This window comes from Pecten maximus, chromosome 7 (assembly GCF_902652985.1).
Source record: "Pecten maximus chromosome 7, xPecMax1.1, whole genome shotgun sequence".
NCBI lineage: Eukaryota > Metazoa > Mollusca > Bivalvia > Pectinida > Pectinidae > Pecten > Pecten maximus.
The window spans coordinates 40009801-40028602 of record NC_047021.1 but is presented as its reverse complement, the minus strand read 5'-3'; the positions used below and the strand labels follow the sequence as shown (position 1 = coordinate 40028602).

General features: G+C 37.3%; 1 protein-coding gene across 1 annotated transcript; it reads left to right on the top strand.

The window, feature by feature from the left end:
- Positions 1-7: 7 nt before the first annotated feature.
- Positions 8-13357, top strand: LOC117330831. The gene is made up of 10 exons (XM_033889352.1): positions 8-150; positions 738-906; positions 1538-1683; positions 1935-2052; positions 4800-4858; positions 9987-10103; positions 10259-10345; positions 10563-10629; positions 11821-11907; positions 12468-13357. The coding sequence occupies exons 1-10, from the start codon at positions 40-42 to the stop codon at positions 12542-12544; spliced, it is 1038 nt and encodes a 345-aa protein (XP_033745243.1). The 5' UTR covers positions 8-39; the 3' UTR covers positions 12545-13357.
- Positions 13358-18802: the final 5445 nt, after the last annotated feature.

Here is an 18802-nt window from a genome sequence, read left to right as displayed (position 1 = left end):
GCTTACTGTAGGATATATAAGTGCTGCTATTTTCAAGCCATGCAAGGAGAAACAAACGATCGTCCGAAGGAAAAAGAGGAATCAACAGGTTACAGCAAATACGGAATCACAGATATCCCGAAAACATCAATAGCTACGTCGTGGGGGCAGGTAACCTTACGAACTTACCTGGCTACATAAAGTTTACTTTCGATTCGTTTCTGGAACCTTACCGAGTACGGATCTATATATTTCAGATGGGAATTGTAGCTTTCCAAAGAATTACAAAAATAAGCATCAGGATGGGAATTGCTTGTTAAATATATTAACCCTCACAAACCGAGATCACATGATTGAAATCAGTAAGATTCCAGTCGACCCGTCGGTGCTTAGTTTTCTCAAACCTTATTCATGAAAATAGATTTAATCTAGTTTTAACCTTCACCCTACATAATATAATCATCAATGAAATTTGATGGTAGAAACAGAAACAATGTAAGTGAACCAGTCTCCCGTTTCATTGCTAAATAAAGATTTTATTTCTATTTCATTTATAATACTTTTAATATGTATTGCAATTCCATTATGTGGTAATTAGCAGCCTTTCAGAGTCTAATTATTTTAGCATGATGATTACAAATGTTTACTAAGAATAATTACCCAACCCCTTCGATAATTCTTTAAGTCAATTTTTGTTGTTGACCCAGGGGTTATTGGAGGAAAACCAATACAGTCATATCTTTATCTTTTGTTACCAGACCAAGACCTTAGCTGGGCTGAGTCGTACAGAGTGGTCCTTTCTTCTGGTGACCACTATTAACATATTGACAGCCATTGGGTTGACATTGTACAGTTTCATCGAAGTCATCCGGAATGACCCAGCGGTTCCTGATTTCACTTTTGCTCTTCTACTTCTCATCAATGCAGGTAAATTTCCGTAGTTGAAATTCCGACTTGAGTTCAACCTTCACTCTTTATAAATCATAAATGATAGAATGCTGGTACTTTGCCTGAATGTTCTTTCCTGTTCAGATATCATTGCTGTGCAGATTATTTCCAATTTCACTGATATGCTGAGATGTTTACATTTTTAAAAAATTGTTAAAGTATTAGCTTTATTCTTGTGTTTTTCCAAATATAATCGAAAACTACATAAGATAAACCTGATAAAGACCCAATTGACAATACCCAAAATAGCCAGAAAAGTCCCTGTATTTTTGATATACAACTGAAATGGGAGTGTTTTGCTTTATAATCAGTGAAATATCCAGATTAGTGATGCAGGCCCTCTGGGCCTTTTGTTCAGCTCTGCAATTACTGTGAAAGATGGGATGGTGGCATTAATGGTTTTATTCTTCAACTGATATTTAACATATGTATGATATTATAGATTAATGATACTTTTATCTGAAATAATGGTAATTCATATTATCTGATACACTTTAAACAATTTATTTTGGCACCATGAAATTTTTGGTATTGCCAGACAAAATCTAATGCTAAATCAGTTATTCGTCTCTCTAATACCTCTGGTAATATATGTTGTCTTTCATTTCAGTGTTCTGTCTTTTCTACGCATTCCATGGCACGCTCCGTGAAAGGATCTATGAGCTTTATGTCCTTATCATTGCTATCATCGTCGTTGTCCTTTACTGTACAGTGGAGTATGGGGTGAATGTAAAAGGCAGAAAAACATTTAAACTGGTAATAACCATCTTTATACTAGTATTAAATCATTTACCACATAACAGGTTATGTTTTGTCATATGAATTTTATAAGTGGATTTTATGTGATAAATAGAATCTCATACTTTTGTGAATGCAGAAGGGAAATTTATCTAACTTGTTTAGTAAATTCAATATGTCAGTTACCTAAAGGCTCAGGACAATTTATCATATTATTGACCTGATTTACTATTAACTACCGCCATATTTTATTTTTCACAAATTTTTAGGTGCGTATGATTCTAGTTTGTGTTCTGGCTCTTCCAAACATCTTCCTAGCATGGAATGTGGCCCGTAACTTTGGATACCTCCAATTCAGGATCGTTGGAGCCTCAGAATTTCTACAACGTCAGTATGATGCTGAAAACGACCATTTTATCCTTGTAATCTGTGTAATGTTTAATATTCATAGGTACTTTTTTTTTGGTGGTTATGAATCTGTCCAGATCATCTGCATGGTGTTACTTAGCTCTAAATGACTTTCAGCTGTGGATGAATCGTAAAATGATTATAAAAACAAACTATGATACAAATCTTCCCTGAATAACTTACGTACAATATTAAAATCAGTATGACATAAATCTAAAGTCATATTTATTCTTACCTTGGGTTCAATTAAAAACAAAAAACAAAACACAATGTGCTGTCATAGATTATAGCAATATGATTATATGAGAGTCCATTGGAGTCTTAATAATTTTAGTATAACAAACAGATGAAAACAATATTTCAGAAATTGTATTTAAAGATTGATTACTATTGATATTGTATGGATTTAGATTGTAGGTCATTTAGTATTTTAAAAATGACAATGAAGCACAGCTATAAGAATGATGTATATTAAATCTAGCTGTATCAGGGCCATTTGATTTCTCTGTGTATATATGTAGGAATCCTATTAACTATGATTTACCTAAGGTCTGATGTGTACAGTATATAATACTATGTACCTAAGGTCTGATGTGTACAGTATATAATACTATGTACCTAAGGTCTGATGTGTACAGTATATAATACTATGTACCTAAGGTCTGATGTGTATGGTATATAATACTATGTACCTAAGGTCTGATGTGTACAGTATATAATACTATGTACCTAAGGTCCGATGTGTACAGTATATAATACTATGTACCTAAGGTCTGATGTTTACAGAATATAATACTATGTACCTAAGGTCCGATGTGTACAGTATATAATACTATGTACCTAAGGTCCGATGTGTACAGTATATAATACTGTGTACCTAAGGTCCGATGTGTACAGTATATAATACTATGTACCTAAGGTCCGATGTGTACAGTATATAATACTATGTACCTAAGGTCCGATGTGTACAGTATATAATACTATGTACCTAAGGTCCGATGTGTACAGTATATAATACTATATGTACCTAAGGTCTGATGTGTACAGTATATAATACTATGTACCTAAGGTCCGATGTGTACAGTATATAATACTATGTACCTAAGGTCCGATGTGTACAGTATATAATACTATGTACCTAAGGTCCGATGTGTACAGTATATAATACTATGTACCTAAGGTCTGATGTGTACAGTATATAATACTATGTACCTAAGGTCTGATGTGTACAGTATATAATACTATGTACCTAAGGTCCGATGTGTACAGTATATAATACTATGTACCTAAGGTCCGATGTGTACAGTATATAATACTATGTACCTAAGGTCTGATGTGTACAGTATATAATACTATGTACCTAAGGTCTGATGTTTACAGAATATAATACTATGTACCTAAGGTCCGATGTGTACAGTATATAATACTATGTACCTAAGGTCCGATGTGTACAGTATATAATACTATGTACCTAAGGTCCGATGTGTACAGTATATAATACTATGTACCTAAGGTCCGATGTGTACAGTATATAATACTATATGTACCTAAGGTCCGATGTGTACAGTATATAATACTATGTACCTAAGGTCTGATGTGTACAGTATATAATACTATGTACCTAAGGTCTGATGTGTACAGTATATAATACTATGTACCTAAGGTCTGATGTGTACAGTATATAATACTATGTACCTAAGGTCTGATGTGTACAGTATATAATACTATGTACCTAAGGTCTGATGTTTACAGAATATAATACTATGTACCTAAGGTCCGATGTGTACAGTATATAATACTATGTACCTAAGGTCTGATGTGTACAGTATATAATACTATGTACCTAAGGTCTGATGTGTACAGTATATAATACTATGTACCTAAGGTCTGATGTGTACAGTATATAATACTATGTACCTAAGGTCCGATGTGTACAGTATATAATACTATGTACCTAAGGTCCGATGTGTACAGTATATAATACTATGTACCTAAGGTCCGATGTGTACAGTATATAATACTATGTACCTAAGGTCCGATGTGTACAGTATATAATACTATGTACCTAAGGTCCGATGTGTACAGTATATAATACTATGTACCTAAGGTCCGATGTGTACAGTATATAATACTATGTACCTAAGGTCCGATGTGTACAGTATATAATACTATGTACCTAAGGTCCGATGTGTACAGTATATAATACTATGTACCTAAGGTCCGATGTGTACAGTATATAATACTATGTACCTAAGGTCCGATGTGTACAGTATATAATACTATGTACCAGTTATTCTGGCTCTAGAGAACTACCAACCATATGATTTAAGGGGAGATAACTCAAATCACAGTTGAATTAAAGTTGCTGCATAAAGATCAATATTTCTGTAAATCTTTAGCTTTGCGTATTTTTGTAATGTTAAAGAACCAAGAAGTAGATGATCTTGTATTTTACCAATATATTAATTGGCTCTTTACAAGCCATTAAGGAGATTTATATATTAACAACCGTTAAATGCTTTGTGTTCAGTATTAAATATATTGATAACAAAGGCTAAGACGTGTAATGAATATACTTGAGATGTACATACATTTTCAACAAAAGGGTCATTTTGTGCTAAATTTAGAAAACCGATTATAATCTATAACTGACAGATTTTGAATTTCTGATTTTCGATTCTGAAAGTGAAACAAAGTCCCATCACTCTCCTAATTCCACTTTTCAGATCTGTATGCCCAGGCTTCGATATTTAGCTGTGCATTGAAGTTTGATGTTCAAGTCACGGTAAGTAAACTGCTGGAGGGGCAATCTTTGATGTTTTAAGTGGAACAGTCCATTTGGGCAGTAAAATATTGAAAAACATGTTATTATACTTATAATTTTGGATTTTTTAATACAGTTTTATAAAAGGTCCATGTGAATGACCTTGATGAAACAGAAAGGAATGTATTGATGTCATATAAATAAAAAATTGAAATGAATCTCTAAATTTTAAATCATGGTAAAAAAAATTCAGAACTTACAATGAAACCTGATTTTATCTGTCGGATGTGACAGTGTGTTGGTAAAGAAAGTGTCCGAGCTCAAATAAGTCCCCCTCATCATTTTTGCAGAATCATCAATTTACTAATAGTAAGCTCTTATGAATGGTTCACAAATAAGCCCTCTCAAAGTTTAAAACTGAACCTTTACACTTGGAGAGAAGGTTTATTTGAAGATGAATACTGTACTTAACTTTTACACTGGGGGAGGGGGCTTATAAAAATTATGAGGATGAATAGGGTAATCAACTTTTATACTGGGGAGGGCGCTTGTATGAGGTTGAATACGGTAATCAACTTTTACACTAGGAGAGTGGGTTTATTTGAGGATGAATACAGTAATCAAATTTTACACTGGGGTGGGGTTTATTTGAGAATGAATACAGTAATCAAATTTTACACTGGGGTGGGGTTTATTTGAGAATGAATACAGTAATCAAATTTTACACTGGGGTGGGGTTTATTTGAGGATGTATACGGTAATCAACTTTTACACTAGGGGAGGGGTTTATTTGAGAATGAATATATTATTAATATTTTACAATACGTTAAATATTTACAATGTAATTCAATAAAATTTTGAAAAATCAATTACCCAAGTATTTTACATATTGCCTTCTGTAAGAAAGCAAACTGAAATGCAAAAATGAAATGATACTTTGCCAACTACATCCATACTACCATATACACTGTTGAACTGACATTCCATCCTAAAACAAATTCAATCCTGATTTATGGAAAATATGTGTTGATGTTTCCTCATGGATTTGGTTCACCAATGGTAATACATTTGTATACACAATGTCATATTCTTAATGTTCTTTTGATATTCAGTATTGAAAATTTTCAAATTTATTGAATCATTGGTCATTTGCCCCTCCCCATCCAGATTTGGATATCCCTTGACTTAGTTTTTGGCTATCTAGCTGTATGCTGCAGTTTATTTTGTTTTGCTCTACTCTATCTGACTCTCACTTTGGCTGTACTGTATCTATCTCTCACTTGGGCTGTACTGTATCTAACTCTCACTTTGGCTCTACTGTATCTAACTCTCACTTTGACTCGATTTGTATCTAACTCTCACTTGGGCTCTACTGTATCTAACTCTCGCTTGGGCTGACCTGTATCTAACTCTCACTTTGGCTGACCTGTATCTAACTCTCACTTGGGCTGACCTGTATCTAACTCTCACTTGGGCTGTACTGTATCTAACTGTCACTTGGGCTGTACTGTATCTATCTCTCACTTGGGCTGACCTGTATCTAACTCTCACTTTGGCTGTACTGTATCTATCTCTCACTTGGGCTGACCTGTATCTAACTCTCACTTGGGCTGACCTGTATCTAACTCTCACTTGGGCTGACCTGTATCTAACTCTCACTTGGGCTATACTGTATCTATCTCTCACTTGGGCTCTACTGTACCTAACTCTCACTTTGGCTGTACTGTATCTAACTCTCACTTGGGCTGTACTGTATCTAACTCTCACTTTGGCTGTACTGTATCTAACTCTCACTTTGGCTGTACTGTACCTAACTCTCACTTTGGCTCTACTGTACCTAACTCCCTCTTTGGCTGTACTGTATCTAACTCTCACTTTGGCTGACCTGTATCTAACTCTCACTTTGGCTCTACTGTATCTAACTCTCACTTTGGCTGTACTGTATCTAACTCTCACTTGGGCTGTACTGTATCTAACTCTCACTTTGGCTGTACTGTATCTAACTCTCACTTTGGCTGTACTGTATCTAACTCTCACTTTGGCTATACTGTATCCAACTCTCACTTTGGTTGTACTGTATCTAACTCTCACTTTGGCTATACTGTACGTATCTAACTCTCACTTGGGCTGACCTGTATCTAACTCTCACTTGGGCTGTACTGTATCTAACTCTCACTTGGGCTGTACTGTATCTAACTCTCACTTTGGCTCTACTGTACCTAACTCTCACTTTGGCTCTACTGTACCTAACTCTCACTTTGGCTCTACTGTATCTAACTCTCACTTGGGCTGACCTGTATCTAACTCTCACTTTGGCTGTACTGTATCTATCTCTCACTTTGACTGTACTGTATCTAACTCTCACTTTGGCTGTACTGTATCTATCTCTCACTTTGGCTATACTGTATCTAACTCTCACTTGGGCTGACCTGTATCTAACTCTCACTTGGGCTGTACTGTATCTAACTCTCACTTTGGCTGTACTGTATCTAACTCTCACTTTGGCTGTACTGTATCTAACTCTCACTTTGGTTGTACTGTATCTAACTGTCACTTTGGCTGTACTGTATCTAACTGTCACTTTGGCTGTACTGTATCTAACTGTCACTTTGGCTGTACTGTATCTAACTGTCACTTTGGCTGTACTGTATCTAACTGTCACTTTGGCTATACTGTATCTAACTGTCACTTGGGCTGAACTGTATCTAACTGTCACTTTGGCTGTACTTTATCAAACTGTCACTTTGGCTGTACTGTATCTAACTGTCACTTTGGCTATACTGTATCTAACTGTCACTTTGGCTGTACTGTATCTAACTGTCACTTTTGCTCTACTGTATCTTACTCTCACTTTTGCTCTAATGTACTTAACTCTCACTTGAGCTGTACTGTATCTTACTCTCACTTGGGCTGTGCTGTATCTAACTCTCACTTTGGCTGTACTGTATCTAACTCTCACTTTGACTGTACTGTATCTAACTCTCACTTTGGCTGTACTGTATCTAACTGTCACTTTGGCTGTACTTTATCAAACTGTCACTTTGGCTGTACTGTATCTAACTGTCACTTTGGCTCTACTGTATCTAACTGTCACTTTGGCTGTACTGTATCTAACTGTCACTTTTGCTCTACTGTATCTTACTCTCACTTTTGCTCTAATGTACTTAACTCTCACTTGAGCTGTACTGTATCTTACTCTCACTTGGGCTGTGCTGTATCTAACTCTCACTTTGGCTGTACTGTATCTAACTCTCACTTTGACTGTACTGTATCTAACTCTCACTTTGGCTGTACTGTATCTAACTCTCACTTGGGCTGTACTGTATCTAACTCTCACTTGGGCTGTACTGTATCTAACTCTCACTTTGGCTCTACTGTATCTAACTCTCACTTTGGCTATACTGTATCTATCTCTCACTTTGACTGTACTGTATCTAACTCTCACTTTGGCTGTACTGTATCTATCTCTCACTTTGGCTATACTGTATCTAACTCTCACTTTGGCTGTACTGTATCTAACTCTCACTTTGGCTGTACTGTATCTATCTCTCACTTTGGCTATACTGTATCTAACTCTCACTTTGGCTATACTGTATCTAACTCTCACTTTGGCTGTACTGTATCTAACTCTCACTTGGGCTCTACTGTATCTAACTCTCACTTTGGCTGTACTGTATCTAACTCTCACTTGGGCTGTACTGTATCTAACTCTCACTTTGGCTCTACTGTATCTAACTCTCACTTTGGCTATACTGTATCTATCTCTCACTTTGACTGTACTGTATCTAACTCTCACTTTGGCTGTACTGTATCTATCTCTCACTTTGGCTATACTGTATCTAACTCTCACTTTGGCTGTACTGTATCTAACTCTCACTTTGGCTGTACTGTATCTATCTCTCACTTTGGCTATACTGTATCTAACTCTCACTTTGGCTATACTGTATCTAACTCTCACTTTGGCTGTACTGTATCTAACTCTCACTTGGGCTCTACTGTATCTAACTCTCACTTTGGCTGTACTGTATCTAACTCTCACTTTGGCTGTACTGTATCTAACTCTCACTTTGGCTGTACTGTATCTAACTCTCACTTTGGCTGTACTGTATCTAACTGTCACTTTGGCTGTACTGTATCTAACTGTCACTTTGGCTGTACTGTATCTAACTGTCACTTTGGCTGTACTGTATCTAACTGTCACTTTGGCTATACTGTATCTAACTGTCACTTGGGCTGAACTGTATCAAACTGTCACTTTGGCTGTACTGTATCTAACTGTCACTTTGGCTATACTGTATCTAACTGTCACTTTGGCTGTACTGTATCTAACTGTCACTTTGGCTGTACTGTATCTAACTGTCACTTTTGCTCTACTGTATCTTACTCTCACTTTTGCTCTAATGTACTTAACTCTCACTTGAGCTGTACTGTATCTTACTCTCACTTGGGCTGTGCTGTATCTAACTCTCACTTTGGCTGTACTGTATCTAACTCTCACTTTGACTGTACTGTATCTAACTCTCACTTTGGCTGTACTGTATCTAACTCTCACTTGGGCTGTACTGTATCTATCTCTCACTTGGGCTGTACTGTATCTATCTCTCACTTGGGCTGTACTGTATCTAACTCTCACTTGGGCTGTACTGTATCTAACTCTCACTTTGGCTGTACTGTATCTAACTCTCACTTGGGCTGTACTGTATCTAACTGTCACTTCGGCTGTACTGTATCTATCTCTCACTTGGGCTCTACTGTATCTAACTCTCACTTTGGCTATACTGTATCTAACTCTCACTTTGGCTGTACTGTATCTAACTCTCACTTTGGCTGTACTGTATCTAGCTCTCACTTGGCTGTACTTTATCTAGCTCTCACTTGGCTGACCTGTATCTAACTCTCACTTGGGCTGTACTGTATCTAACTCTCACTTTGGCTGTACTGTATCTAACTCTCACTTTGGCTGTACTGTATCTATCTCTCACTTTGGCTCTACTGTATCTATCTCTCACTTTGACTGTACTGTATCTAACTCTCACTTTGCTTGACATGTGCTAATAACTTGTGTGTCTTATGTATAATCATCTGAGTGGAAGAAAGTTACAACCCCGGTCTGCTGGCTACTGTTGAGATCTCCAATTGTGTTTTATAGATTAGTATGGTTGTGCTTGTCCTGAGGAAGGGCACTGATTTGAACATCCTGGAACAGGTTGTACTGGGAGTCGGAATTCCATACTCCATCATCTGGAATATACTCGGCTCTGTTGTGGTGAGTACGCACACTGGAATTGTCATTATTTTATCGTAATTCTGTAAGAAAATATATCTGATTTCTCCCGAAGATAACATTGATCAGGTGTAAGTCATAAACAGGACTTCAAATCACCTAGATCACCTATTTATAAAGTGTTGTTACTATTTTAGCTAAAGAAAGAATGGCTGACAGGAGCTTGGATCTTTGCTTTCCTTGGCCTGGCTAAACCTTCATACTATATCTACAAGCTGGTAAACGTAAGTATAGCTATACATCCAATGACACCCTTCCTAGTACTTCGTCAGTCATTTCCTTCTCTACATCAGAGTTTGCAGTCTCTTTATCAAATGGCGGCGGTCTGTTGATTTGATGAGTGTTTTTGTGTGAAGGCGATCTGTTGATTTGATGAGTGTTTTTGTGTGAAGGTTGCAGTCTCTATGTAAATGATTATATGTTTTTTATTTTATTTTCCAGGAGTATGTGAATATTGATGATAACCTAGATCAAAGCTCAACTATCACCTACGCAATACTGACTGCAGGTATGTACAAACTCGTGAGGTCAACTATCTTACACAACTCTGATTGCAGGTATGTACAAACTCGTTAGGTCAACTATCTTACACAACTCTGATTGCAGGTATGTACAAACTCTTGAGGTCAGCAATCACCTATGCTATATTGACCAAAGGTGTGTACCTACTTTTAAGATCAAATGTCACCTACACTGATTACAGGTATTCTGAGGAGTACATCTGATTACAGGTATTATGAGGAGTACGTAAATCTCTGATTACAGGTATTCTGAGGAGTATGTAAATCTCTGATTACAGGTATTCTGAGGAGTATGTAAATCTCTGATTACAGGTATTCTGAGGAGTACATCTGATTACAGGTATTATGAGGAGTACGTAAATCTCTGATTACAGGTATTCTGAGGAGTATGTAAATCTCTGATTACAGGTATTCTGAGGAGTACATCTGATTACAGGTATTATGAGGAGTACGTAAATCTCTGATTACAGGTATTCTGAGGAGTATGTAAATCTCTGATTACAGGTATTCTGAGGAGTATGTAAATATCTGATTACAGGTATTATGAGGAGTATGTAAATCTCTGATTACAGGTATTCTGAGGAGTACATCTGATTACAGGTATTCTGAGGAGTACGTAAATCTCTGATTACAAGTATTCTGAGGAGTATGTAAATATCTGATTACAGGTATTCTGAGGAGTATGTAAATCTCTGATTACAGGTATTCTGAGGAATATCTAAATCTCTGATTACAGGTATTCTGAGGAGTATGTAAATCTCTGATTACAGGTATTCTGAGGAGTATGTAAATCTCTGATTACAGGTATTCTGAGGAGTACGTAAATCTCTAATTACAGGTTTTCTGAGGAGTACGTAAATCTCTGATTACAGGTATTCTGAGGAATATGTAAATTTCTTATTATAGGTATTCTGAGGAGTACGTAAATCTCTGATTACAGGTATTCTGAGGAGTATGTAAATCTCTGGTTACAAGTATTCTGAGGAGTATGTAAATCTCTGGTTACAGGTATTCTGAGGAGTATGTAAATCTCTGATTACAGGTATTCTGAGGAGTATGTAAATCTCTGATTACAAGTATTCTGAGGAGTATGTAAATCTCTGGTTACAGGTATTCTGAGGAGTATGTAAATATCTGATTACAGGTATTCTGAGGAGTATGTAAATCTCTGATTACAGGTATCCTGGCTATACTGGTTTGGATAATAACAATGGTGGAGCTATACATTGTGTGTAAAAACTTTGGCAACGGACTTAAAGAGATTGGTAGGTATTGATCTTGTACATACTGTCATTGTTAGAAAAACAGAAGGAGCTATTGTTTTTTATGTCATGATACACCTACATACCAGTTTCGAATAAAATCAGCCAAATCTGGATTTCAGACAATCAGACACCTCCCCATGGCAGATACTTTTGAGATCCATTATGTCTTATGGTACAGATTTAAAGTTATAGCCAATCAGAATCAGTGGTGGCCATATTTGATTTTGGATGTGAAAAATTTAATGCACATCTGTTCATCAGTACTCATACAAAGTCAAATGCATCACTTGCGAGAATGAAAATAATAAAAAACATCGCAAAAACATAAAACCCACCTGAGACAAAGTCTGAAGTGACTTATTGTGATAGCCATTTACAATAAACAAATTCACATTTTTAAGTTCTTCTCAATAGAGGCCCAGGGTCATGTAATTGGGCCAGTAGAATACTGGGATGAAGGGCTTCCAAGTTTGTTCAAATGAATGACCTTGACCTACATTCAAGGTCACATGGGTCAAATGTATTATTTTCAAATCTGTTGTTTACTTGATATTTTTCAGCATTTGAAACAGCAATATCAGAATCGACAAGTTTGATCACAGGAAGAAAACAGCGACTTAATAAACAACCAGTTTGAAAAAAGTGGCACAAATATCCACTAGTTCAATCATGAAATGAAAACTGTGACATCAGAATCCACCCCTTTGATCACAGGACGACAGCTGTGGTAGAAGAATCCATTGGTTTCATGATAGGATGAATGAAAGTGAAATTTTAATCCACAACTGTGACCACAGAAATCAGAAAGGCAAATGTTTGTGTATTGACAGATATTTCCGTATTTTTTGATGATGTGAGGCGACACCTGGAGGATAAAATGTCTGTGATAATGAGTCTGTGATAATTGTGAACTATTTGTGTGTGAAGACCTTGCTAGTGTATGTACCACCTAAGGGGACTGGTCTTCTCTGTCTGTACATTGAATTGTCTCGACCATTATACTATATACTGGTATATCATTGACCTATCTTGCATGTCATTACATCCTCGGATGTCTAAACATTGCAGGGTGACAATGTCAGTACATCCAGGGATGACAATGTCAGTATGTCCTCGAATGACAATGTCAGTACGTCCTGGGATGACAATGTCAGTATGTCCTCGAATGACAATGTCAGTATGTCCTGTGATGACAATGTCAGTACATCCTGGGATGACAATGTCAGTATGTCCGGGGATGACAATGGCAGTACATCCAGGGATGACAATGTCAGTATGTCCTGTGATGACAATGTCAGTACATCCTGGGATGACAATGTCAGTACATCCTGGGATGACAATGTCAGTACATCCTGGGATGACAATGTCAGTACATCCTGGGATGACAATGTCAGTACATCCTGGGATGACAATGTCAGTATGTCCTGGAATGACAATGTCATTACATCCTCGGATGTCTAAACATTGCAGGGTGACAATGTCAGTACATCCAGGGATGACAATGTCAGTATGTCCTGGAATGACAATGTCAGTACATCCTGGGATGACAATGTCAGTACATCCTGGGATGACAATGTCATTACATCCTGGGATGACAATGTCAGTACATCCTGGGATGACAATGTCAGTACATCCTGGGATGACAATGTCAGTACATCCTGGGATGACAATGTCAGTACATCCTGGGATGACAATGTCAGTACATCCTGGGATGACAATGTCAGTACATCCTGGGATGACAATGTCATTACATCCTGGGATGACAATGTCAGTACATCCTGGGATGACAATGTCAGTACATCCTCGAATGACAATGTCAGTACGTCCTGGGATGACAATGTCAGTACATCCTGGGATGACAATGTCAGTATGACCTGGGATGACAATGTCAGTATGTCCTCGAATGACAATGTCAGTACATCATGGGATGACAATGTCAGTATGTCCTGGAATGACAATGTCAGTATGTCCTGGGATAACAATGTCAGTATGTCCTCGAATGACAATGTCAGTACGTTCTGGGATGACAATGTCAGTACATCCAGGGATGACAATGTCAGTATGTCCTGGAATGACAATGTCAGTATGTCCTGGGATAACAATGTCAGTATGTCCTCGAATGACAATGTCAGTACGTCCTGGGATGACAATGTCAGTACGTCCTGGGATGACAATGTCAGTACATCCTGGGATGACAATGTCAGTACATCCTGGGATGACAATGTCAGTACATCCTGGGATGACAATGTCAGTACATCCTGGGATGACAATGTCAGTACATCCTGGGATGACAATGTCAGTACATCCTGGGATGACAATGTCAGTACATCCTGGGATGACAATGTCAGTACGTCCTGGGATGACAATGTCAGTACATTCTGGAATGACAATGTCAGTACATCCTGGGATGACAATGTCAGCACATCCTGGGATGACAATGTCAGCACATCCTGGGATGACAATGTCAGTACATCCTGGGATGACAATGTCAGTACATCCTGGGATGACAATGTCAGTACATCATGGGATGACAATGTCAGTACGTCCTGGGATGACAATGTCAGTACGTCCTGGGATGGCAACGTCAGTACATCCTGGGATGACAATGTCAGTACGTCCTGTAATGGCAACGTCAGTATGTCCTGGGATGGCAATCTTGATACATTCCAAATATAAACAGATGTATGGCCCTTAGTCAACCCTGCTTTGTCCAGGCCATGTCTTGAATTCTGTTTTACCTACAAACTTGTGCAAGTCTATCTCTAGGGATGGCATGAGTAGGGAGAATCAGATTTTTTTTTTTTTAAATGAAATCAAAGCCATCCATGTAAAATGAATGTGCCATAGGAACACATAAATGCATGTTTAAAATATTAAAATGCCATTTGTATTAAATTTGATTTTAATAATATATTTTACCATATTTTAACTTATATAACATTGTAACATGTACAAATGACCTAATCTGCTCATTATTCTGTAGTGTTTGAATAGAAATGTTTATCATCGGTCAAAATGAATTGAAAACATTTCAACGGTGACAGAAACGAAGAAAAGATATAATTAGATGACAAATGTATGACTGATGTATTCAAGATAATCATAAACATGTTATCCGAAATCACTATAGCCACAAATGTCCATTACACATCAAAAGCTTGATGCCACAAATCTCCATCACATTTGAAGCTTAATGCCATCACACCATAAGCTCGATGAACAACACAATTTTGAAGAAAACTGTCACTATCAGAACAGCAAATGAGACTGGCTAATGAGGGGAGTCAATGTTTTGTTCCTAAATGTTTCTTACCATTGCGTCTTGTACAATTTAACACTTCCTTTCTCTTATTATTCCTTTCTTTAAGTCCTTCATATGCAGCATCACTGATCTTCTTGGCATTTTAATTGAGAATGTGTTATTTCTGAAAATGTGTTTGTCAACTGATACAGGAATGATCTAGTTTTGTCTAATGCTACAGGAATGACCGAGCTTTGTCTACTGCTACAGGAATGACCTAGCTTTGTCTACTGGTACAGGAATGACTTAGCTTTGTCTACTGTTACAGGAATGACCGAGCTTTGTCTACTGCTACAGGAATGATCTAGCTTTGTCTACTGGTACAGGAATGACCGAGTTTTGTCTACTGTTACAGGAATGACCGAGCTTTGTCTACTGATACAGGAATGACCGAGCTTTGTCTACTGTTACAGGAATGACCTAGCTTTGTCTACTGCAACAGGAATGACTGAGCTTTGTCTACTGTTACAGGAATTACCAAGCTTTGTCTACTGTTACAGGAATCACCTAGCTTTGTCTACTGCTACAGGAATGACCTAGCTTTGTCTACTGATACAGGAATGACCGAGCTTTGTCTACTGATACTAGAATGACCCAGCTTTGTCTATTGATACAGGAATGACCTAGCTTTGTCTACTGTTACAGGAATGACCGAGCTTTGTCTACTGATACAGGAATGACAAAGCTTTGTCTACTGTTACAGGAATGACCTAGCTTTGTCTATTGTTACAGGAATGACTGAGTTTTGTCTACTGTTACAGGAATGACCTAGCTTTGTCTTCTGTTACAGGAATGAACGAGCTTTGTCTACTGTTACAGGAAATACCTAGTTTTGTCTACTGCTACAGGAATGACGGAGTTTTGTCTACTGTTACAGGAATGACCGAGCTTTGTCTACTGCTACAGGAATGACCGAGCTTTGTCTACTGCTACAGGAATGACATAGCTTTGTCTACTGTTACAGGAATGACCGAGCTTTGTCTACTGATACAGGAATGACCTAGCTTTGTCTACTGGTACAGGAATGAACGAGCTTTGTCTAATGCTACAGGAATGACCTAGCTTTGTCTACTGTTACAGGAATGACCAAGCTTTATCTACTGTTACAGGAATGAACGAGCTTTGTCTACTGTTACAGGAATGAACGAGCTTTGTCTACTGTTACAGGAATGAACGAGCTTTGTCTACTGTTACAGGAATTACCTAGCTTTGTCTACTGATACAGGAATGACCTAGCTTTGTCTACTGATACAGGAATGACCGAGCTTTGTCTACTGATACAGGAATGACCTAGCTTTGTCTTCTGTTACAGGAATGACCGAGCTTTGTCTACTGTTACAGGAATGACCTAGCTTTGTCTACTGATACAGGAATGACCTAGCTTTGTCTACTGTTACAGGAATCACCTAGCTTTGTCTACTGTTACAGGAATCACCTAGCTTTGTCTACTGTTAAAGGAATGACCGAGTTTTGTCTACTGTTACAGGAATGACCTAGCTTTGTCTACTGATACAGGAATGACCGAGTTTTGTCTACTGATAAAGGAATGAACCAGCTTTGTCTAATGCTACAGGAATGAACCAGCTTTGTCTACTGTTACAGGAATGAACGAGCTTTGTCTACTGTTACAGGAATGACCTAGCTTTGCTAAGCGGTTTATGAAAAGAGTACACCCCAGTTTTTTGTGTTATTGCTCAATAACGTAAAAAAAATATTGCAGTTAACCCTTATAATTTAATTAACAACGATAAGAAACATTTTCATTAAGTTTAACATGTTTATTTTGCTCCAGATATTTAAAAACACATCAATAAATACAAAATCCCATGAACAACAATTACTCCGCTGACGTCACAGTCATTATTTATGTTATGAGATGATAACATAACTTTTTGAGCCAATGAAAATACTTGTTACAAGCAAAATTAAATTATATACAGAGAAAAAATTGTGATTACAGGATTCATATTAAAGAGAATTGTGTAATGATTGATGGTTCTTACCATCCTTGTCCTATTATAATCATATCAAGTGATGGTGCTTACCTATGACTGACTTAGTTACAAGTATGTTAAACAGTTTCATTGTGTTTTGTGTTATGCTGTATTTTGATGAGCTTATATAATTATTAAATACAGTAAACCTCTGGTCAGTTTGAATCAGCGATTGGTTCAAACATGCATTTTTTAACATATGTATATATATGTTCATGAAAAATTTCCCAAACTATAAATGAAGTGTCAATTAAATGTTTTCAAGTGTACATAATCAAGGGAAATAACTCTTTCGGGACAGATCTATTTATAAAGTCGGCGAAATTAGGCAGTCCGGAAAACTTGTAATCTGGATGGTTTGGGCTGGGAATGAAGGTGTCTGGATTATCGAGGGTCCACTGTATTTAAATCTTACAGGTTGAAACATTTTCAGATATTTCCTCTTTTGGGAGAAGACAATTTGTGTTTATAATAGTGCCTATACCGTATTTATCCTCAAATAAGCACTCTCCATTAGGGTCAGATATTTTTACTGTATTATGATTTGGGGAGGGCTTATTTACGAACCACAGTTAGCTATCATTTAAAAATTTACGATTCTGCAAAAATGAAGAAGGGTTGGGCCTTATTTGCAGATAAATATCATAATCATTTTGCATTGTTTATGTACGAAAAACATTGAATAAAATGGTTTTAATCAGCTATAAATATTGAATTGTACTAAAACATGGCATTTAAGATGTAAGCTAAATGCATATTTCTCTCAGCCATAGAATCAAAAAAATGCATTTTTGTCTTTCAGTTGATCATTAACCGCAGATACACATATTAAGCAGAAAGCCATATCATATATCAGATTTTTTGTTAGGAAAATTATCATTTTTCAAGACCTGTTTTTTTAGCCCACCATCCCACCATCATCAGATGGTGGGCTATTCAAATCGCCCTGCGTCCGTGGTCCGTGGTCCGTCCCTCCGTCCGTCCGTCCCTCCGTCCGTCCGTCCCTCCGTCCGTCCGTCCGTAAACAATTCTTGTTATCGCTAATCCTCCGAAAGTACTGAAGGGATCTTTCTCAAATTTCATATGTGGGTTCCCCTTGGTGCCTAGTTATGCATATTGCATTTTGAGACCAATCGGAAAACAACATGGCCGACAGGCAGCCATCTTGGATTTTGATAATTGAAGTTTGTTATCGCTATTTTTCAGAAAGTACTGAAGGGATCTTTCTCAAATTTCATATGTAGGTTCCACTTGGTGCCTAGTTATGCATATTGCATTTTGAGACCAATCGGAAAACAACATGGCCGCCAGGCAGCCATCTTGGATTTTGATAATTGAAGTTTGTTATCGCTATTTCTGAGAAAGTACTGAAGGGATCTTTCTCAGATTTCATATGTAGGCTCCCCTTGGTACTTAGTTATGCATATTGCATTTTGAGACCAATCGGAAGACAACATGGCCGACAGGCAGCCATCTTGGATTTTGATAATTGAAGTTTGTTATCGCTATTTCTGAGAAAGCACTAAAGGGATCTTTCTCAAATTTCATATGTAGGTTCCCCTTGGTGCCTAGTTATGCATATTGCATTTTGAGACCAATC